This window comes from Neopsephotus bourkii, unplaced genomic scaffold, assembly GCF_033783945.1.
Source record: "Neopsephotus bourkii isolate Nb327-2 ecotype Australia unplaced genomic scaffold, CSIRO-AGI_Nbou_v1 NB_1589, whole genome shotgun sequence".
NCBI lineage: Eukaryota > Metazoa > Chordata > Aves > Psittaciformes > Psittacidae > Neopsephotus > Neopsephotus bourkii.
The window spans coordinates 5,419,975-5,443,586 of NW_026902065.1; the positions used below are offsets into that span (position 1 = coordinate 5,419,975).

Sequence of the window (23,612 nt, forward strand, 5' to 3'; positions counted from 1 at the left end):
ATCTTCCATGTATTGGACTCTAAGGTCTGCAACATACTCCCTCCCTCTATTTGCCAAGTTAGAAAACTAAAAGATAGTGTGAGTATACACACACGTACACTACTTTACTGAGGACTGGGCTAGGCTGCAAAATAGGATCTCGGTTTTGAAGACACCCTGAGGGCAAAGCACACTCATTTCACAGAAGTAGATTGTTCTGCTAAAAAAGAGGGGGGCAGAAAGAGATGCTATGCACTCATCCCAGTCCCGATCAGCAAACTTCGGAAGACTTGCAGCAGGGTTTTGGCTCAGGCTTATTCTCATTTGCAGCAATTAAAAGAACAGTACCATGGGCTGCTTTTGATAGGATCAAAGGTATCAGAAACGAAGTAAGTAGATTTTACATTCTTGTGTGAGTTCTGATGGTTTTCTCAGTAAGTCTTGATTTCTTGTTGGACTACTTCCAGCAGTAACTGTAGTTTATGTGTAAGATAATCTGAAAGAGGGGAGAAAGAAAAATGTTTAGTCCAGAGGAAGTCTTGAGATATGGCTAAAAGTCAGAGCATCAGCTGTTGGCTGGAGCTCCTTAAGTTAGCAGATCACTGTATCCATTTCCTTTCTTGCTGTATGTTTTCTTCAGCTCAGTGGTTACAGACACACCTCAGCCCAACACCAGATCAAAAGAAAAAAAGATTCATAAATGAAATTATAAATTAAACTCAAAACTGGACTCCTGTTTCTGAAAAGGTTATGCCACCAGAACTACACCCAAAGGAAATCTTTGCTAGACACTGCAAATAGTGAAGATGTCTCTCATTCATACACCCACATCTGTGCCACAAACCATCCTGGCTTCTTCACCAGACAGCCCTCAGGCAGCACTGCCTTCTGCTACTAGTCCTCTCCCCAGCCTTTCAGCAAGTATGTTTGGGCACGAGTTTACAGTCTCTACCTGTCAGTCTCTCCATCCTAACTTCTGATCTTGTTCCTCAGTGTCAGGCAAATTTGACGAAGAGGTGGTGATTCTGAAGATATGATAAGTTTAACAGAACCCAAGGGTCAGGATGTGAAAACAACCCTCCCTGTTGCCTGCTGATAAACATCAGCCCTGTCTTTCTTAAAAGAAAACATCAAGCTCACTTGTCAATATATTCACCAGTCAGGCAGACACGGTCCATACCTGGCTGCCAACCACCACAGGCAGCACAGCCTGCCCCCTTAGCTTTTTGGCTGCAGAGGCTGTGTCTTGAGAAAGGCATCAAAGGGGTGGTAGGGGTCATGATTTATGCTTCTTGAATTCTGTTGGTCATGGAGCAACTTGCATTACAGATGAGCCCTGAGACCAAACCAACATCCCCACCCCCTGGGTGTGTTTTTAGTTCCACGATACTCAACCTCAAATGCATACTTACATAATGGGCTACGGAAACAATCTGACATTTGCTTGTGGATTATGAGGTAGTAGACTGGAAAACCGCTTAAAACTATGGTGCATCCGATGCTAATATTCACAGGGTCTGAGTAGAAAGACATTGCCACTGTGAAGAGGCAGATGATGGTAAAAGAGATGGGAATGAACAGGGGAACCTGGAGAAAAGAGCACAGAAGACTCTCAGGCAAAATTGATGGCTGTAGCAAATCAGCCTCCATATGTACCAGTACACACCATATTAACTTCTCCATCTTAAAGAAGATGAGAGGAATCACATAGCTGCCCAGCTCACTGCTTCTGTACAACCAGATGCAAATTAGTAGAATGCATTGAACAAAAATTGACATGTACCACCTTCAGAGTCCAGTGCTCCTTGTGAGATGCATGAGTCACGTGACTCAGAGTATGACCCTCACCTGCAACTGGAAGCCAAGCAGATGGAGAAGGCAGCTGTACCTCACTGCCCTCTGAATTTGCTGCTCCTGTACATGCACATGCACACATACCGACTTGTCATGTGTGGCAACTGCTGGTGGAAAATCTGAAGTCAAGAGCAGCAGCAGCACTTTTAATCAAACCATTTTTCAGTTATGACACTCAAGATTCATTTTAACCTGCCTCCATCTTGCCAGGGACATATAGTGACCAAAACCAGATGCCCTATCTTCATAGCACCTGCATTAAGAACATCAGTTTCAACAATACCCTGATGAAAAGACCAAAGAAACAGTCAGCACTTCAGCCTTGCCCTGTTGGTTGAGCCAATTTGTCTGATTTATTTGGAGAGTAAAGTGTGGAAGACTGCAATAAATAATAAAACCGTGAAATATTCCCTCAGTCTTCAAATCCAACCTCAGCCAAGTTACTCTTTGCCAAGGCTGATGGAATGAAGGAGCTGCTGGTCTCATCTAGGGTGGCAATCTCTTTTCTAGTAATAGAAATCCTATTTTGGACCCTGCCAAGCTGGAAGAGATCAGTTGCTCTAGAGGTGGCAGCCATCCAGCCACAAAACTTACTTGCTCTTGCTGTCTTTCCATGTGGAGCATCCCCTGCCAGCCTCTCCTGTGCACACACACTCATGCTGCACATCTGCTTGAGAGGTGTGCAAGAGCACTGCTTCCTCCTCTTTCCAGTGTTTTCTCACCATTTTTAATGCTCAAAATGCTATAGGGGAGAAAAGTACTAGCAGAACTACAAGTAGTTTACGTTTTGCTCTCCGTAAGCCTGTGGCAGAAGACGACCTGTATCTGGCCACTAGAGGGCAGCACATGCCCACACCACCTGTGTTCAGCTCTTCCAGCTAACTGTCCGGCTGGTTTCAAGGGGTTATAGAATTAGGGAAAGGGGACAAAAAACCCAACCAAATGGACCAAATTTCCAGCATTTCCCTCCCTCACTTAATCTGCCTTTGTGAACCCTTAAAATCCTAATTCTCATCTAAACCACGACATCTGTCTAAAATAAATGGGGCAAAATGTCAGCAACTGAAAACATCACCAGTGCTATCCACTAATAAACTTCCCCTGAGAGACTGGTTTAAAAGAAAAAGAAAAGTTATTTAAATTCTGTTCTGGGCGAGTACACGAATGCAGCCAGCCGTTAAATTGGAAAGCTACAAGGTCTCTGCAAAACACACTGTCTCCAGCAAAGATGAAGAAGAAAACTCACCCTAAACTTTGCACCAGGCTTTGAACAACTCAGGGAGGAGCCCTGTGGGAGACGCAGGAAGCATTTCTGTCCCTGATCTTCCCACTGACCAGCAGCACAGCATCTGTGAGCAGAGAAGTCTCTCCCATGCAAGAGCTGGCTGGAGGCACCAGATGCGAACAAACTGCAAGCCAAACTGCATCAGCCAAACACCTGCACATTATGTGGCAATAGGAAAGGTGCCCTGAGCACAAGAAAGCTGCTCCAGCACCAACTCCAGCATCTCCAACCAATGCAGAGGATTCCAGCACCCAGCACCATGAGAAAGGCCACCAGAGAGGCCCAGTTGAGGCTAGGGAAAGGTATAAGAGGAGAAGGCGCCTTACACTTCGTGGCACACATTTATGTGCTGTGCACACACTCAGGACTTGTGGCAACAACAGTTGCACACAAGCTGCTCTACGCTACACAGTATTTTTGCTCCAGCAGATGATCCCCCTCAGGTCAGGTTTGCTGCCAGGATTCTTCTGGCCAGGCTCTTTTCCTTGTGGCCCGACTCCCTCCCACATCTCAGCTAGAGCTGAGACTTACCTGCCACTGAAATAACACCCAGGCAAGGGTCCCTCTGTGCAGCCCATGACAGATGAGTGTCCAACTGCCTTCTATGTATCTCCCAGTTCCTAGCCTGAAATTTTGCCCCCTGGAGCAGGCTGCCATTTTACAGATGTGACTGATGACACGACTTAGAACCAGCTTTATAGAATTGACCACATCTGACTGTTCACACACACCAATTTCAAGAGCTCCCCACATGCCTTACTGAGCAATAGGTATTAAGACTCCTTAGAGCCTAAGGGCAATCACAACCATGCACTGCTCTAATTATTAGCAAATACAAGAGAGAAATGTCAAGTCTGTGCATTCCTGGCTGTTAGATACATGCTGTGTGTTACCTTGAACGTGCTCTGCAGCTCTGGGTGACGGTAGCGATGGACAATGAGCCCAAGGGTGGCTAATCCTATGAAGAGCCACCGGGAAAAGCTGAAGAAGTTCAACAGATGATAGATGTCTCCGATACACACCATGGTAGTAACCAAAGGGAACTGAGCATTGTGAAGATAAAATACAGTCATTAAAACCTTACTGTGGTCCTTGGACTACAAAGGGGTAACATGGTTCACCTCCTCCAGTCCCCCTGCAATCATAGGCAGCTACTTCACAGCCCCAACATTTCAGAGGTCAGAGAGCTTTATAAAACAGTGTCACAGACTGAAGGCAAAAGGCCTAAACACACTATAATGATGTGCTACAGAAAGGAGCAATCCTTTCAAGATCAACAGCATCTTTGATGCTTTATGTCCCAAGCATGCATGATCCAAAAGACTCCACTGCCAGCACAAAGGCTACCTACAAAGATCTCTGCTAAGTTTTTAGCAGGTCAGCCAACCTGCAAGAGTCACTGCAGCACAGTTAGGGTGGAGGTGGACCATTCCTGAGGGAAAAAAGGAAACCATAAATCCCAGCTGAGATCACCTCTGCAAATGCTCCTTCCCTGCATTTCCACTACACCTGGGAATTTCAGTTTTCCAAATAGCCAAGGCCTAAGAGGTGTTTTCATAGGACAACATCAAACAGCAACTGTAGCAAATGGTAAGGGATGCACTTTTAAAAAAGCTGTCCAAGGCTATAAGGCAGGGACTTCGAGATAGTGAGTTTGAATACTGCTGCTGGCAGAAGATGCAGCCACTTTCAGTATTCCTCCTTCATTGTTTTTCAGAGGCTGATTTAGTGTCAACACACTTTAAAACTCCTCAGCTGCCACAAACTTTGCAAGAAAGACAAGACTGGAACAACAGGGTATGCAACACAGTCAGATCTCCTTACCATTAACATGACAGCAGGAAGGGGTGTATGCCTTCGGATGTGGATCATGGAAAAGAGAGGAGGCCACTGTCCTTCCCTGGAAGCCACAAACAGGGTCCTAGGAAAACACAGGGAGCCCTGTGCATTAGCACCACACTTCCAGACTAGAAGTAAGATCTGGGTTGACCTGAGGCCACAAGGTACTGTCCCCCAGCACAGGTCTGCCTTTAGCCACACTTTTGGGGCTCGTGGTAGAAAAGCCCAGTGTTGAATTCCCATAGCTCTCCCAGGACAGTTCAACTCAGCACAGAACCCACCAGCAGGACCACTGGCAGCATCCCCTCAGGTGGCCGGTTAGTAGAGACCTGTGAGCAGGTCCAAAGTGATCATGAATGAGTCCAGACAGGAAATAGAAGCAAAACAGTTTCCTGCCATCAGAGAATGGGCTAGTTTTTCCAGTAGGGAGTGAAGGGGTCACAAACTGCAATTCTTCATGAGAGAAGATCATGAATTTGTGAAAAGGGATTGTCAGTCTTGATGTCTATATTTTTCTCTCTCTCTATAAAAATATATATTTTATATATTCAAATATATATATAAAAGAAAATAAAGTGTAGTTTCCACAAATAATAGAGAAATTTCAATCCTTTGGCCAGCTGTTGGAGAATATAGCTTGGCATAATGCCGAGAGGCCAGCTACAAAATGACAGAGAGATCTCCTTGCCTGCATCTTTCCTTTGACTCATGAAAGGGCAATTAGGGAGAAGACATTGCATCTAATTTTATAAATTTAATATCCCCAAACAAACCATGCCAGAGCATCAGCTGGGCTGGAGCAGGGCCCAAAGCAGCTGGGGCATGAGTGTAAAATTGGTTTTATAGCTGTCTCTGTGCTTTTGCAGGGGTGTGACTGGCCAAGAGCCAGGGAGGCCCCATCACTGTTTATATGGCCTTTCTGCGGTGATTATGTTAATGGTGCCAAGATGGGGGAGAGAAAGGCGATAGGGACATGCAGAATCTCTGTGCTGCCCAGGGACTTCTCATCCTCAAAGAAAACTAGGATCTAGAGAAGCTAACGGGGAGGATTCTCCCCACTTGTATATAATACAGGACTTCAGGGTAGTGAATCAAATAACTCATTACCTTTTGTGCTATGATACACCCCTTTCATATCAAGGGATTTTTCCTTTTGCAATCAAAGCTATGAGACAGAACTAGTTCCAGAGACTTTGCTCAGCTCCTTGGGACCAGTATGATGTGCTTCTCCCTGGGCTCTGCCCTTCTCTCAAATTTCAAGGCCCCCATAAGCACATGCAGTGTAGCAGCCAGTGAAGCTGGCAAGATAATTTTTTCATGGAACAAAGCTCTTCATATTGCTACGAGACTTGCTGAGCCTCACCTTCTGCTTTAGGAATAGCTTGTTCCTGATAACATTTTGCTGACCTCAAAGCAAAGTCCTCAAGAGAGAGTTTGCCTCTGGCCAGAGATCGTCATAACAGAAGGACCCTGTGCACTGCAGTGGAGCAGCTGAGTGAACCCAGCAAAAGACGACTCAGTCTCTCTGAGAAGCTGCCAGCATCAACAAAGCCTCCAGTTCATCAGAAACATTGACATTTCACTTTAAACTAAGGATTTAAACTGAAGCAGGGGGGGAAGAAGTTAGAATATTCGTTTGTGACCAGCCCTAGACACCAAAATGTGGACCTGGCCAGAAGTAGGTAGGGTAACTCTTAGCCAAAAGGGATCATCATGTAATTGGTATCCCAGGAGTCAAAGGCCTTATTTTCCCTCATGGGCAGCTAAAATGTTACTGCTTGGATGGGCAGTTGCACAAGTTGCTGGTGTTTCCCTCTGATAATGTAAGCCAAAAAACTAATAAATTCTTAGGGACACAACCTTGAAAACGTGAAGATTCCTCCATTCATGGTTCCAAAGCATGACAGCGAGACAAGGATAGGGATTACGGAGGTCAAGCTTTTGAAGGCTTGTTGAGCAAAGCTCTGGAGGAAGAACAAATGTGACTTTAGGAACATGTAGAGATCTCTAGGCAATATTAGATTCAAAAGAGAAAAAATTCCTTCACTGAAGGACTAAAACATAATACATAAATCTTGCCTTTTCTACTGTCACTGCAGGTTATTTTCCATTATCTTTCAGGCAAGACTAGAAGAAGTTACTGTTACCCAATAATCCAAAGAAATGAGAAAGCAATAAAGCATTTTATAGGAAAACCATCTCCAAAACACTTGTCATGACCACCCCTTCAGTATAAGATGACCACACTGAAGAAAAGTAACAGTAGGGGTGACAACTCACCACAGCCACAGCAGGAGAAGCCAGAACGTCTTGTGTTTCCAAGACTGTGTAATAAGAGACATTGGTGAGCATGTACCCCACAATTACTGTGATCACAGACACGATGACAGCCAGGGGGATGTTTCTACAAGAAAGGGAAAGAGATGCACACAAAGAACAAGCTCTTATCCCTTGTTACGCACAGTATTACTGCAGATTGCAGCTGGCATTGTTCAGATGAACCCACAAACATATTTCCTCTTGTACTGTGTTTGTGAAAGTCATGGTACCCCAGAGACTGGTAACCCAAGATGACTTCTTCCCAGCCTTACCGTTCAGGTCTGACCAACTCTTCACGCACAAAGCTGGTCTGGAACCTGTATGGTGGGGACAGAGACAGAGTTTGAGTCATGTCTGGGACACCAGTCTGCTGCCCATGAAGCACCCATCCTTCACACCTACCAGCCTGAATACGCGAACATGCCTGCATAAAAAGCCAGGGGAAGTTTATCCAAAACCAGGGACTGTCTGTCAAAAGCATCCTCGAAGTTCTCAGTGTGGCCTACAGAAGAAACGAACAATGGACACAGGGCAAGGAAACATCAGAGATAAGCTTCCTTGCCACAGGATAACACCTCTTGTACCTCTTGCCCAGACCAAGGAGGAGTGTTTGTGAGTTCCTTGGAGCCAGGTATTCGCATTCATTTCATTGCTTTAATTTGCAGTGCTGTGCCAATGCATTTACCTTACAGAGACAGAACAAACCATTCCCGTCCAGCTACAGGAGACATTTCAGGAAGGGCAACGTCTGGTTCTTTTTGAGGCAGAGCCTGCTGTGGCAGCAGGAAATTGTGGAGATGAGTGGACCTAAGTTGTCCTTGTCCTTTCTTTAGGTCCAAAGTTAATTTGCCGGGTTGACCCCCCTTTTTGTTCCCCACAGCTCCCTAAGCAGCTGGATGCACGCTCCTCTTTGATGTGGTGCAGCCAGCAAGGCAGCTGATTTGGCTCTCACTGTGCTCCCTCCTGATCCTGCTGCCAAAGGGCTGACCCCAGCCCCACGCTGGCCAGAGCATGGAAACCAGGGTGGAGGAGGGAGTGGAAGCCAGGAGCCTGGCCACCTGCTCTGGCAAGATCCCTGCCCACCTCCTGAGGCTCGCCAACAGTAGAAGGACTGAGGATACACAAAGCAGAGCAAATATAATTTGAAAGTAGAGGAGGCTCAGGTAAAGGTCCTGTTTTACCAACTCCCCCAGTTTTCCTAAAAATTCTCTGCTTGAAATAGCAACAGTTGGGATTTTGGATGTGAACCATAGAATAGGTTAGGATTGGAAAGGACTTGAAGATTATCCAGTTCCAGCCTCTGTGCCATGGGCAGGGATGCTTCACAGTAGACCATGTCGCCCAAGGCTCCCTCCAACCTGGCCTTATTTTATCAAACTCCAAAACTAAACAAATCCCTAGGGAAGGAAGAAACACCTAATGGTCTCTCATTCAGAGAAAGACCAATAAAAAACTCAGTCAAAAGGATTTGCATTTTCAAATGCAGGTGGTCCAAGATTTGGTTCCACATCTATATTCAGTTCTTCCTAACAAAGTATCTTTAAAAGTAAAAGATGCAGAGCTTGCATAGTTGTGCTTCTCCAGGAAAGGAATGAAATGGCAACCAAACACAGAGGAATTCAGGCCACTTCTGTGAAGGTGCCTCTGCAAGGAGCTCTGTGATGAGATTTAGGCATTTGGGTTTGAAACGCTGGGCTAGCAAGTCTCTAAAATAAACCTGAGCCAAAAGAAAGGTAACGGCAGAGGAAAGGACACGAGTGTAACCAGAAAAAGAAGAACAAGAAGGCAGGGCAATCAGGGAAACTCATTTAAAAGCACAAAATCGATTTTAAAAGAAAAATAAAAAGGAAAATAGATTTGAAAAAAATGAAACAAAAACATGGGAGTGGGCCTATCGAGGTAGGGTTTTTTATGTTCTAAAACGATTGCTGATAAGTGATGGTGCATAAGAAGGATTTATTGTCTGCATTACATTAATGAGTGATTTAGAGTCCCTCATGAATCACATTAAATGCAACCTGTCATATTGAGGTCTCTTCATGAATTCTCCCTCCAGATGTCACAGGCGTTTATCCTCCTCACTGGAGGATGGGTGCCAGGGCTCCAGATTGTCATTTAAAGGCATTCCTAACAATAATGGCTCAGGATTACTAGCTGCAGGGCAGTCCTCCAGAAGTGCTGCCAGCCCAAGGGGATCTTTGCATGTTCAAAGGAGCCAGCACCAGACACCAGAAAGAAACAAGAACGTGGAGCCTACCGCCTGTGTTGTTTTCTCTGCAGAGGAAGGTAATAGCATAAAGCAGGAGCAAGCTCTATCCCTTGAGCAGGAATGCCTTGGGCTTTTCTATAAACTGAGGCTTGGATTAAAGCACTTAAAAATACTCTTGAATCATTCCCAGAAGATGCCACTGTCAGGTTTGTTTCTTTTCCCCACTCTGATGTGAGTATGCAATCTAGTCTGCAATTCTAACTTGGCAAAAACCCACTGTGAGTTTACTAAGTTACCACTCTTCTCTATTAGAAAGTAAAAACCATTAGCTTAAGCCACAGAAGGGTTAGAGATGCTGTCACCAGGGCTCAGCTATGAGGGGTGGTAACTCATTACACAGCTGTGACTGGCTCAGGTCACCAAGGGATGCTGTCACACACCCCTGATGTCCATCAAATTTGTGCTGTTTTGGAAGGATTTCAAACCACACTGTAAACAGGCCAGTCTGATGCCAAAGAAGGACTGCCTGCAGAGGAAGGTGCCTGTATGACCTCTCAGGCTCACACTGCCTCAAGCACTGAGGCTCACTCAGATTTGGAGAAAGCACAGCTGAGCCAACTTCATAAGTGCAAGATACAGCTTAGTGCCAGCTACCCTGGTGTCAGCTCCCAGCTGATTCACACCCAGCACACAGGCAGAGAAGGCTCCTGCCAGCTAAATGAGTAATACCTTGTCACTAGGGACTGATAAAAGCCGTGTCAGGCAGGCATGTCGATCACCCTCCCTCAGCCACACAACAGCACACCTACCCTGGGCTAGCAGCATCATCCCTGGCACGATGATGAGTGCAAGAGCCAGGAGTTTGACAACGGAGAGAGCTGTCTGCAGCTGGCCACTCCAGGTGACGCTCCAGGAATTGAGGGCGAGGATCATGTCTGGAGAGGAGACCACACTGCTACATCTGTAGCCCATGCTCAATGCATGCAGGAAAAAATACAGCATCCTTCCTCTAGGAATGACAGGGAGGAGAAGGCTGTGTCTTTGCAGAGAGGATACTTGGGGTGAGAGATGTGAGAAAACATGACATGTGGTGCAGCATACAGCATTCGGAGGGGGAGCTGGGTTCTGCTCCTAAGCCTGGCTCCTGTTGGGTGGTCTATGCCTAACTAGAGGGGAAGTGGGAGTTTGCAGGGACATCTGTCCCAGCAGCCCCCTTTCACCAGGGTCTTGAGCCAGCACACACCAGCCAGAGCAGGCCAGGACAGCTTCACAGGCTGGGTGCACAAGGTGAGGAGTTCAAAACCTCGAGCCTTACACCCTCAACCGAGGTCACATTTGCACACTCATTCATGAAGAGCTGCTACTCTGGTATTTGGCACAATTCTCCAGCCTCAGGCAATAGATGGTCAACAGGGAGGCCTATTCCACTTTTTGGAGAATATAGTGGCTGCAAACCAGCACCTTGGATAAGGAAGTTTTGGGTGGCAGAGTACTTAAGATAGGGCCCCATCCCACAGTTATCCCAGAACATATCATCCCATAAGTGCCCCTGGTCTGGGGCAGAGAGGCTCCAAGATCAGCAGTCCCATAACAGTTAGTACTTACAGTACCCTAGGAGAGACACAAGCTTCACAGCAGGGACAGGGGGTGCACAGGGGGCGAAAAATGGCTCCAGCATGTAGCTTCCAAACGCCAAAGAAATAACAGCACTGTTGGCAGGCCTGTGGAGGGAACCGAGCACAAGCTGTGGTCTGCAGACAGCCAAGAAATGGCATGATATAAAACAGCATAAAACTTAGGAGGGGAGGTTTCCCCAGCCAGCCTAATCCTGCTGACCCATGCAGATGGTAAATTCCCATTGAGTCTTTTTGATAGATTTTTCTCAGTAAATGGGTTAAAAATTACATATTACCAAAAGATTCGTGCCCAACTTGAAAGCAAAAGTCAAGATTAATCATACTGAGCAGTGCAGTGGGGTTAATACGTCCTTCTTCATCTCAGCTTATGTGAAGGACACAGGTTATTGAGAGGTGAGGACTTTCTTTTTAAAGTTAAAAAAAGAAGTAATTTACAAGTTTCTAAAATATTATTTAAGTCAGAGCTGAGCCAGAAAGTTGTCTCCACAGGACAAATCGAGAAAGTTTCACAGGAAAACAAATCTGAACTAAACCTGGCATTCATTGTTAGTCTAAAAAATACCATGGCTCTTGAAGGATACCAGCTGCCACGGGAGAGATAGTCTTCAACTACAGATCACATTGAACATGTGTAACTATTAACTCATGATACCTTCTTGTTTTATCACTGAAAACCTTTAAAAGTTGTTCAGATTGTTCCTACTCTTTCCTTTAAAAACTGCCTAGACTGTTACCTGGCACAGTAACTTTGGGGTATTTTTAAATCATCACAGCATCCGGCAAAAGGCAAACAAAAAAACCCCTCTTACCTAATAGCAAAAAACTCTGCCCACAGAAATAAGAAACTTGGCAGACGCCCTAGTGTCTCCAAAATGTAAATATAATGTCCTCCAGACTTGGTGATTCTTGTTCCAAGCTCTGCGTAACACAAGGCACCTGTAAAAGTCCAGGTAGGAATGCACTGAGTAAATCATCCCATGGATTTTCTCCTTTCTGTATGACTTTTCAGGGATTGAATGAATCTGTTTAAAATAAGTAGGGAATTAGAGGAAGAAAATTTGGAATAGCAGAAATACTCTTCCCTATTTTCATGTGCTACAGTGTTTTGAAGTAAGTTTTGAAGTAATCAACTTCTCTGTCAGAAGGAAAGAAATTCTCCATTTTCTAGTTACTGATGCAACTTTTCCATGGAAGTTACGTGGAAACATGTATGACGGAGACAGTGCGCTAAGCTATAAAAGGTATGTTTTGAATAATGTCCTGGAAGTTTGGATTGTCACTTCTCACAGACTGGTGAAATGGTGCTTCCCAGGCAGTTACAGCAGCTCAGCCAACAGGCCGTGGCTGAACTGGTCATTTCAATCATGTTTTTGACCACATATCATATTCCTATGTCATTATCTCGTATCTTCACATAAATCCTTCCTTCAAAGACACTAGAGAGGGGAGATGCCCTTCCAGGTGAAGAGGGAAGACCTGGCACTGGAGGAAAACATAACCCCAAGGGTGGAGAGCAAGAGAAGTGTCTATATGAGAGGCTCAGTTGGTCTTTTCTCGCATGTCCATGTATGAGTGTACTGACAGACATGGGGACGGCCTGCTCCTGTCTTAGCAAGTGCTCTGTGCCTCCCTGCCCCTGCTCTGGAGCCCAACAAGAAACCATGAGAGAGGTGAGCCATAGAAGACAGCTTAAAGCTTTTAGGAAAATAGATAGAAACCTACATGCCTCTGCCTGTGCCAAAACCAAAATCCCATCTGTGTTTTCTCCATAGAGCAATTCACCGTGCCATTTGAACATATCCAAGTACAAATTTTAAGCACTGTCTACACTGGATTCACTTGTGAGGTTAAACATCCACCACGTATCTCAAAACACCTCACTTCTATAAGCACAACTCCCCCTCTATAATGATATTTGACCCCGTGGGGTGAGTACGTCTGTAGCTGTGCTATATACTTCTTTGCCCAGCTCAGCTTCTAGCAGTGGAGGGAGAGTGCAGTGGCAGAGGAACCCAGTGGTCATATGGCCATGCTTCCAAGTCCAATGGTGATTGTGCCATATGCAGGTCGTGCCAATGGTGAGGACCTCAATGTTTCCCCACCTCATTGTTGGTAAATCTGTGCAGAATCACTGTTCAAAGTGTCAAATAGAGAAAGGCACATCATCTTATACATTCCAGTGGGTCTCTTTACATGATTCAAGTGTGCAGTTGAGTGCTTTGCTGAACTTACGCTATCAGACTTGTATAAATGCTGTACTTGAAAAAAAAAAAAAAGCCTGAAAGAAAGCAGTCTTTTTTAATTTACTGCAAAAGACATGTCAGAGAAATAATCAGGAGAAGTAACCAGGTTGATAAAAGGGAAGAACACACCAACAGATTTGGCTACAAAATACAATCATTTGATAAAGAGGCTCCCAAAGCCCTTCCAGCAGAGTCTATCAAAGGATACAATGAAGAGAGGAAACCTTTCCACTTGGAAAAGCAGAGCTCAAGTTATGTAATCAGCACACACATTATCATTTACTGCTCAATTGAAAGAAACACCATGCTCACATTATATTTTAAGATTTTCTCTAAGCAAAAGTGTATAATTTGCCAAAAAAGAACACATATAGGCTGCAACATGAAATATTGGTACACATATGCCAAGAGTAAGAACCACACTTGTTGCCGTACTGACAACGGAACGTCTCAGTTTCCAAACTTGTGTGTACATGCGACAGTGCCAAAGTGTGTTCTTCCACATGGAGTATTTCTCTCTTCTTGATTTTTTTGTTTTGGGTTGTTTGGGGCTCTCTCCCCACACCTCCCAGGTTACAACAGAAGAACTATAAAGTCACAGACTGAAATAAACATCAGATTTCTTCCCAGAGCTGACAGATCTTGCAGTTCTCCTAACAGCACCTTTAGAGAATTTCTGAGATGGTGATTTTATACAGTTAATAAAGGACACTAAAAGCCACTCATTTTATCCATCACAACTTTAAGAGCTACAGTATTTCAGAAGAACTAGAATGAAATTGTCCTCAACAGTTAACCCTTTGTGAGAAAAGACTGGTACTAAATGATGCCAGAAACCAAGCCAGAGGTAACGCACAGAAAGCAGGGCTGAACTGATCTGCTCTATCTCCTGCTCCAAGGCAGCATCGGACACTTCCAAACCATTTTTGACAAGCACCCAAACACCCATCCCTGGATGGTGGATACTCCACAGCTCCCCAGGCAACCTGCTTCTCTATCCTCACCCACAGAAAGGGGATCCCTTCTGGAATATTAAGACTGTCCCTTCTTGCCCTTTTCACAGTGTCTGTGAAAAGCACTGCACAGCCTCCAGACTTACAAGTGTTTTGGGTGCCTGCATCTCCTTTCCATATGACAGGAGTCCCCTTATTTTCTTCCAGCTTTCCTGGCAGAGACCATGCTATCTCCATCTGCAGTCTTTGTCACACTTCTGCCCTGGACATGAGCATTATTTCATATTCACAACCATAAGTGCTGTGATTTTCTCTGTCACCCCAGTGAAACGATTTGAATGAAGACCCCTGGTGACATCCCAGCTTGTTATGTTTCTGTTGCAGCAGGAACAGGGAACTTCTGAATTATTTTTCTCCCAAGCTTTTATACATAAAAATGTGCTACATCCCCTCACTTTCCAGTTGCTTAAGCAAAGGCTGACAAAGCTTACTACTCACCAAACATTGAAAGGACCCCACAGGCAAACCAGACAACCAGGGACAAACCCACGCTGCCAGAGTTTTTCAGCACTCCTTTTGGGGAGATGAAGATGCCACTGCCAATCATACTGCCGATGAGGAGTGAGAAAGCCCGCAGCAAAGTTATCTTTTTCCTCAGAAAGACAGGCTCCTGTTCCTTCTTGTCTTTCCCCATGGCTTTCTTCTAATCCCAGAAGAAGATCATGCATTCAGAAACTACAGACTCCCAAGTGTCCCCAAAGATCACCTGTAAAATGAGGGGAGAGTAAGGGATTCAGGGGTCATCTTTTCCAGACAAGATTTTTCACAAAAACCTGTCAAGATCTGTTGAATCTGTTCTTCTCAGGTGCTGGATACACCAACCAAACCATAAGTGCTTATAACACACTCAGCACCACCTCACATCAGTACAGCTCCTAAGAGGGACTGTTTTCTGCCTCTTATGCCAAGAAGCACAGAGCATTGCAAGTTGCATGGCACACTTCAGGGTGTGATTGTTGAATTCAGCTCTGATGCCCAGACTGGAACTGGCCAGGTTAGGGTTAATTTAATGGAAACTGATCTGGGGAAGATACCAGCACACTGTCAGAAAGCAGATTTCAAGTTGCAAACCTAATAGTCAAAACCTTGAGGACATCTGAGTTTAAATTTGCTTGTTTAGGGTGTTTGTTTTTTTGTTGAGGAGCAAATTCCTCTGTCAGTTGGGGTATACAGATGTTTGTTTTTTTTAGCTTCTTATCCATCCTTGCTTGAATAAACAAACCCTGACTTTCTCATTAGGGCTTCATTTTATCAGTGTTTCTCAACATATTGTCAAGCCTTTTCACTATCAGATTATTGAAGAGTCAGGAATAAGTACTGCTTACAATTGCAAGACAGAGGACAGTCATCACTATCAGATGTGTCATTTCTTCTATTAATATAAACTTTATTCGTAATAACAGCAGGAGTGAAGCTTTCCCTAGGAAACGGGGAACTTCGGACACTCCAGGGATCACACGAGTTGATCCAGATCTAGTTCTCTCATGCCACAGCAACCTCCCACTTCACTGACTTGTCTCTCCAACTCTTTTTCTCAGTCCTAGCCTTGCACCTTCACCAAGAAACTCACCTTCTGCTTAGGCAGGTAGGATGAATTCACATCAGTTACTATAGTCTAATTTGCAGTAGCAAACCTGTTTGTAGTACTCCTAACACCAAGGTAGACATTTTACACTGCTAATTAACAGCAGAGCTCATGGTAGAGCAGACAGAACAGGTCTGGAACAGATAGTTTGGCTATCCAATGCTCACATACTCAGCTTTAGTCGGTTTTTTTCATTACTCTAACCCATTAAGTTTCAGTATCATGAATATTTGCCCCTGCCTTGTGACTGTATGCTACTGCAGTTACACTGTACAAGAGATAATATTTTGATGATTTCTTCAGTTATTTAATAATTGCAGTGGTGTGCCCAAAAGCAAGCAGCAGCCACCTATAGAAGCAGATCTAAGCAGCCAGAAATTACTTCCTCAATAGTTGGTGCTTTCCACCCTTAGATACAAATGTCCCCATAACATTAAGGGGACAGTTCTTGTTATCACTCATCCATGATACTTCTTTGTATGCCCTGTATAAACTCAATAAAACTAAGGGCTTCTCTCCCCCACCCCCAGCTATTTTCCCACCTGGAAACTGTCAGGAAGAAGCAGGGTTATCACTTTCTCCCCACACATATGACCAGCACATGCAGAAAGCCCTCTCTCCTGCCAGCAGTGTTAGTTGGTTTCTCTGAGATTGCGCCCAGCCTGCACAAGCATCTTCTCAATCAAAGCAGCCAAGTTTAGCTATTAAACCTCTAATGAGTCCCAGAGGACTCCTCAAGGCTCAGATGGGTCACATCAGCCTCCTCTGGTCCCTCAGAGCTGCTCCTCAGAGTCCCAAAACTTCACAGGGCTGCTGGAGACAGCAGTTCCAGAGGGACAGGGAAAGACCCCTGGGAGATGACTTCCCGAGCCATCAGCTGCAGCTCCCTAAGACACTAATTAATTAGCTCACATGAAATACCGATATCATCTGGTATTTCTCAGCCGAAAGGAGAACTGCAGAGCATTCATTTGCGATGGTGAAACAGAGGGCTTATCGAATTGAACCCAACTGAAAAGAGGTGTTGCGCACAGCTATGTCTAAAATGCTGTTATGAGATAATTAAAAGGGCACTTATCTGTTTGGCTGGGTTTTAAATAAAGCAGGTGCATTTAAAATCCATCAGGCCCCCAATTCTTGCTGGGATCCCAAAGCAGCAAAAGACGGCTCCTCTTTGCAGGCTCTGAAATTAAAGAAAAAGGGGGGCAGGGGGGAGGGAGAAAAAAAAATGGAGAGATCAAATCAAATTTACAGACCAGGTTAACGATCCAAAGTAAATACCAAACTCCATACTTCTGTCCACATGCCTCTTTCTTTTTTTTAATACTCTTGCCATGCAAAAGCATTTGGAGATTAAACAGTCCAGTCCAGTAATCTATCAGGACTTGTTCCAGAAGCTCTTGAAGGAAGGAGGGAAAGAGTAACAGAAAGCTATTGAATAGCACTTCAAAGAAACAGCTATCAGAGCCCACTGCCTGGAGAGACCATTCCTGCTTGCTCCACTTTCCAGCTACATTCCAGCACCAGGCACATTAAAATGCAGCGATGCTAATCCTGTGGCAATGCTTAAGAATATTCACAATGTGCTTAGCACAAAAGAAATACACAAAGCTGCTTTTTGTTCACCCGCTTGATTTAAAGAAGAGGCTCAAATTCTTCTCTGTCCCAAAATGCAGCACCTTTGCATGAGCTCATCATCCAATCCAGCAGGACTGGAGAAAAACCAACCCATTTCACAACTTCTTACACCTGCTGGATCTTTACTCCCTTATTCTTTATCTTTACCGATTTCTTTATTTTTATTTTTTAGCTGTTAATCTTACCTCACAGGCACTGCAGCAGGGTTGGAGATGAAGGAGACAAGCGTAAAGGGAAAATCGTATTTGTTATTCGTGGTGGCACCTAGAGGCCCCAGCACAGAGCAGGACTCACCGTGATCAGTACACAGTACACAGTACAAAGGCAAAGTTGATGTTACACTGCTGAAAAGCTAGAGATATAAACAAGCAAGTTAGAAAAAGCAGAGGAGGAAGAAATCATCATTCTCAGCTGGGCAGCTGAGACCTAGAGCAACTAGTGACCTTCCTCCTCCTATCACATGGGAAGTGTGTGGCACCCCTGAGAAACAAATCATACCTTCAGAATCTCAGTTCAGTGACTTATACCCAAAAAAAACCCCACCCAGCTACTAGGGAATACTCCTAACTGTTTACAGCTGTATTTTCTTTGTATGGGCCTCAATCAATTCCATACAGCCAAGAACAGGTTAACCCCTTCCTTTTCCTACAGCAAAAGATGCAGGCATCAAACCGTTCTCCTCAGTCCCACTGTTTGTTTATTGTTTTGGTGCCAAAAATGTCACTCTCATTCAGTGTCCACCACAAGGCACAGGATCTAACTAAATAAAATCAACAGTGAACAGAAGCTTTTTTTATTCATGCATGAAAGCAGCATAAATAAGTTTTAATGAGACTGGTGGTGGTCTGTTCTGGGAACTCAATCAGAAAATCTAGTTAGGAGAGCTGAGAGATGTTTGTTTATACACCAAAATGAACACAAGAAAAAGGCTGAAAAGACAAGACATGCAGCTTCTTTTCAGTTTTCTGCAGCTGGTTTACCAGTCCCATGAAGGAACTGAAAGGGACAGTGGTTAATAAATCAGACTCAGGCTTGCAGCCCGAGCTGCAGTAATAAATCCAGGGTGATTGCCTGAGGTGTGAATGTAAGAACCGTTTCCATCTGGTCCTCTTTGTACAGTTTCACAAATTTAGTCTCATGAGTTGTCTGTCTAAAGACTGCCATTTCCTAATGTTTCTTTCTTAATGAAAATATTTTTAAGCCCTGACAGTAAAATGGTTCTTGGCTCAGGTCACACCACTTATCATTTCATTTAAGCATTTCCAGCTGTCCTTTGGACAAGAGTCACTTTTTCTGGAAAACAGACTGATGATGTGATGAGCCTGGACCTCTTGATGATGTGATGGTGACCTTTTAATTGAAAACCTAAAAAGTGTTGAATCCACGCTTTGGTTCTTTGGCTAAGAATTAGACTAAACTGAGCCTGGTTTACAAGCAGCAAAATTCCTGTTGCTTTCACAGTTCCTTCCTACCAGGCTTTATATCCTACACCAAGTTTACAAATTCTTTTCTATCACCACTCTGCCAAAGCAGGCACTACAAGTGGAGATGTTTTAACAATTGTAGCACTGATTCACTTCCACAAGAGGTACAGATTACATGATGTCATCTCACTCTCCAACTGCCACAAGAAACTCGCACTTATTTGCATCCAGAATTCATTTTCCACAAATGTTGTGCAGGAGTATTGTTTTTTTCATGAGCATTTTACTTTCATGGTGCAAAACCCAAATATGGGAGACACACACACCTGATTAAGACAGATTCAACTCTTCTATAGCACCAACTATTAAAGACTATCAGAAAAGCACACCAGCATCCTGTGAAAGGAACTAACATGATTTCCCTTTCTTACAAGCAGAAGGGAATACCCCAGGCACTTGTCTCTTTGCCCATTGGACCCAAAGAAGAAGCGCCCATAGGACAGACACTGGGGCACATAAATCTTAGGGAGGGGAAAAAAAGCCACTTAACAAGGAGACTGTCTCACATAGAAGGGCTTCTTAGGCCAACATCTTGGCTCTGTAATACCTCTTGCGGGGCACAGTGTAGGGAACTGTCCTTAGAGCTTTGCTCTTTTGTGGACATCTCTCCAAGAAGCAAAGCTGTTTTCACTCTCCAGACCAGACCTCCTCCCTGGAACAAGACAATTTGTCCTATTTGAAACTGTTTTCTTAGCTGCGTAAGTCAGAACACAAACAAAAATAAATCTAAACATCTCTAGCAGAAGAAACCCAACAGAGAAGCCTAATGCTGTAGCTGAGTACAGCCAAAATTTTCCCAAATGAGAATTCTTCTTAACCATTTCAAATAAAAAAATAACAACAATAATCCTATAATACAGGAACATTCCCCCTCCTCCCAGCAATCTGTCACACTGAATCAACCCTGTGGTCTGAGGGTTAGTGGGCTTTTGATGTGGAGCTGGGCAGTGCCAACAACCGACCGCCCTCCTCCTTGCAGCAGAAAGTCCTCCATGAACCAGGTCCTTGGTTTACCTCTTGCACTGCCTGAGAGCTACAGACAATATTGCTTCCTAGGCACTGCTCGGTGACTTACGAAGAACAAGCTTAACAGCTTCAGGCTGCTCACTGCGGAACCCATCCCTGAGGATGCTGGTGTGAGGAGCTGCTATGGTGGGGGGATTTTACCAACACCGATATTCCCATCATTGGTAAAGCCAACTGCACCATCATCCACAACCACCCAGCCCTTTTGAGTGGCAGACTAACCCCAAAGCTTTCCTTAAAACGGTCTTCAAGAGCAACTCGCACATCCTGAATGGGGGAAATGCCAAAACGGCCATGCTCATCACCAGCTTTCCTCCCCACAAATGGAAGCTGGTTTATCCTGCCATGGAGACAGCTCTCAGTGCAGAGGAAGCCCTCCTCTGCTTCTGCTATTGTCAGATGTTGGGCCCCATCCAGTGGGGGTTCCTGGAATACCCCTGCTTGACCCACCTGGAACTGAAACCTTGCGGAGCTGACTGCAGTCATAAAACCCCTATTTCCATATTGCCTCATATATTACACTGATTTCCCCTTAGCTGCTGATTTATCACACCAGGCCTACAGCTCCCCTCAGCTCCCTCGACCACAGTGCCTGGCTTTCCTCCTTCTCTTCCTGTCTTGAAACATTCAAAGCCAACAAGCCTTCATTTCTGCATTAGCCACTCACTCCGATTGCTGCTCCCTGCCTACCCCATAGCTAATCCTCAGTGTTCTGTGCTAAATCACCCACCCCAGTACCTGACTTGCACAGGGCCTGAACTTTGCCTCTAACCTACCTCAGGGTGGGGGGCTCTCTCCTTTGGGCCTCTCTGCTCAGCTGTTACTCATTTATTAAAACACAAGCCAAACATACAATTATGCTGGAGGGAACACATTTCCTTGTTAACTCTTCCTGGCTCCTACCCAGAGTTTCTTAGGCCATGGGGATTCATATTTTAGTACGCAATGTTTCAGATTGAGTGCTCACTGTTCCCCACGACTCTGGTGGAAGGAAGGGGGACAAGGAGGGCTTTCTGTGACCAAAACCACTACCTCATCCCGCGTAAGACAATGCACAGGTAACAGGGAGCAGTACCTTGTAGAGAGACAGCAAACCCTCCAGCCTGAAGGAAAACAGGACTACGCTCAGCCCTGCCACACATACAGAGCCTCCCTCTAGCCCATCTGTGGGTATGGGCTGTGCTGGCAGCTGCCAGACAGGAGCCTTTGTGGGGCACAGGAGTGGGAAAAGGTTTAGTTAAGGGTGCCCTTATCAGAGCAGAGCATGTTCCATGCTGGGGGAAGCTTGGACACTGCTTTAACCCCTGGTCTGAAAGGAGTATCTCCCGTTGTGCACACAAAGCCCTCAAAGGTGCTGCGCCTGTGGTAAAGCACAAACACATCATTACATCTCGTGGCTCAGAAGATGTGAGGGAATTAACATCTTGCACTGGACTCCCCAAGCCCTCACCAGCTGCAGGAGAAGCTCAGGTGCAAAGGCATAGCAGAAATGCACAGTTGAAAGGCCATCAGGCTCCTGGAGGAGTCTTATTCCTATAACTGTTTCTATAGAGCTTGCTGTGGGGTGGCATTTGGCACCATGTCATCACAAGGATGAGTGTGCAGCCACTGCCAGCTTTCCCAGAACCTGATGGATGGCATCAGAAACTAACCGAAACCACAACTTACATGTTTTTTCAGGTAACATACCAGGCCGCCTCCTGTTTTTAGCGAGAATCAGATTCTAGGAACAAGCATGTCAACAAAACCAGATCAACACGCTCACGGGGAAGGTTAAGTCAACACAAGGGCATGTTTATTTAATTTTAATGTAAGTACAGTCATAGAGATATCTGCTGGGAAGGCCTTCTGCTTGCCTCCGGGCCTGCCTCCCGTAGCAAGCAGGACTGTTGCCAGCACTAGCTCAGCTCAACCATGGCGTCGCCTACCCAACTCTTAAGACACCTCAAGGCCAGAGTCCCTGACCGCTCCAGGTAACCTGTTCCAGAAGCTTCTCCCCTGAACATCCCAATCCACAGCTGATGGCTGTCATCGAACAGTTAGGGTTGGAAAGGACCTAAAGATCATCAAGTTCCAACGCCCCTGCCATGGGCAGGGACACCTCTCACTAAGCCATATCACCCAAGGTCTCGTCCAACCTAGCCTTGAACACTGCCAGGGATGGAGCATTCACAACCTCCCTGGGCAACCCATTCCAGTGCCTCAACACCCTAACAGGAAAGAATTTCCTCCTTATATCCAATCTAAACTTCCCCTGTTTAAGTTTGAACCCATTACCCCTTGTCCCCCACAGCCATGTCATCTACCATGCCTGAGACCTGCCTCATGTCTCCTGCACTGATAAGCTCATACTTGCCTTTGGGGATGGTCCTTGTGCCAGCCCTCCCTCTCCAGCAACTGGGGCTCCACCAGCCCCAAGGCTCATTTCACTTCAGGTTTCCCTGGAGAAAGTGGACTAGGCCCAGCTGTGGCTTGTAATGCCTTAAGCACAGATAGCTACTGACAAGTGAAAGGCATCACTTGGATATTCCCCTCCAACCTGAAGGCTGCAGCATGTCTGTGATGCCCCCTCAGCCCCACACCCAAATGACCTCCAGCCTCAGAAACTCAGGGTTGGGCTTGGTTTTTTGGTTTGTTTTTTCCTTTCCTTTCTCTCCCTCCCTCCTTTTCCCATCTTGAACTTTGAACTTCCCTGTGGTCTCCTCTGGTCCGCATGATTGCATCATTCATGGCACGTAAAGTTAGCACCAATGGAAGGAAATACGAGCATCACTTCACACAGCACGGTGGCAGCTGGGAGAACCTGCAGCCAGCCGAGGTTACAGACCCCAGTCAGGTCTAATAAAGACCTGCATCACTGGAGGGGCAGGAACTACAATTGTGATTATTCATATTGAAACAGAGGTCACTGCGTCTCCTGCTTTGAGGCAAATCTGAGCACTGCAGGGTGTCTCAGAGGGAGGTTTCCTTTGTGCCAGGGCAGCCCAGCAAGGCTCTGCTGCCACTTGCTCAAAAACACCATGTGTTTTTTTTCCTTCTTGTGGCTCAGCAAGGACACAGCACATACATGGAGAGAGAAAAGGAGGACCCGCCATTGCAGGATGAGGCCGTACCTATGTGAGACACTGGGATTTGAAGTCACTGTGGCCAGCACCAAGAAGCCACCATCCTGAGAATGAAAGACCTGAACCCAGATCCCCTCCTGGGTGCTTTAAATGATGCTAGCCAGAATATCCCAAGCCCCCATCCTCTCCACACAGCCCTGTCTTGAAGGTACTTGCTGGGCAGGCACCAGCAATTCAAACCCATACTTGTTTCTGTCCCCAGACTTGCCACAAAGGAAAAAGTAAATGAGGAGGCTGTGCAGGGCAAGTAGCTCTTAACCCAGCAGAGGCTGGAGGAAGAGCTGGTTACCTGAGGAAGATCATCACTCCAGCAGGGGCTGCAGTACCATCAGCAGTGCTGGCTGGCTTCAAGGATTCTCTCCATGGAGGAAACAGT

At 45.5% G+C, this 23,612-nt stretch overlaps 1 protein-coding gene across 2 annotated transcripts; it reads right to left on the reverse strand.

Moving 5' to 3' along the window:
- Positions 1 to 91: 91 nt before the first annotated feature.
- LOC133222350 (cystine/glutamate transporter-like) lies at positions 92 to 17,158 on the reverse strand. 2 transcript variants are annotated; one of them, XM_061371977.1, is made up of 13 exons: positions 16,506 to 17,158; positions 14,817 to 15,084; positions 11,932 to 12,058; positions 11,091 to 11,206; positions 10,295 to 10,420; positions 7,679 to 7,778; positions 7,549 to 7,593; positions 7,238 to 7,361; positions 6,818 to 6,921; positions 4,943 to 5,039; positions 4,012 to 4,161; positions 1,392 to 1,566; positions 92 to 475 (listed from the first exon to the last, which is right to left on the reverse strand). In XM_061371977.1, exons 2-13 carry the CDS (start codon positions 15,010 to 15,012, stop codon positions 411 to 413), a joined length of 1,425 nt encoding a protein of 474 aa, XP_061227961.1. In that variant the 5' UTR covers positions 15,013 to 15,084; positions 16,506 to 17,158; the 3' UTR covers positions 92 to 410. The 2 variants fall into 2 exon arrangements, with proteins under 2 accessions (XP_061227961.1, XP_061227963.1); XM_061371979.1 differs by lacking the exons at positions 10,295 to 10,420; positions 16,506 to 17,158 and having other exon boundaries at positions 14,817 to 15,444.
- Positions 17,159 to 23,612: the final 6,454 nt, after the last annotated feature.

Bases quoted from the DNA above. Each gene is read 5' to 3' on its own strand.
- LOC133222350 (XM_061371977.1), bottom strand. From the start codon at position 15,012: ATGGGGAAAGACAAGAAGGAACAGGAGCCTGTCTTTCTGAGGAAAAAG. The intron at 11,207-11,931 runs GTAAGAGGGGTT...TTCCCTCCACAG, and splicing joins GCAGAGTTTTTTGCTATTAG to GCCTGCCAACAGTGCTGTTA. The intron at 7,362-7,548 runs GTAAGGCTGGGA...CCTTTCTTGTAG, and splicing joins GAGTTGGTCAGACCTGAACG to AAACATCCCCCTGGCTGTCA.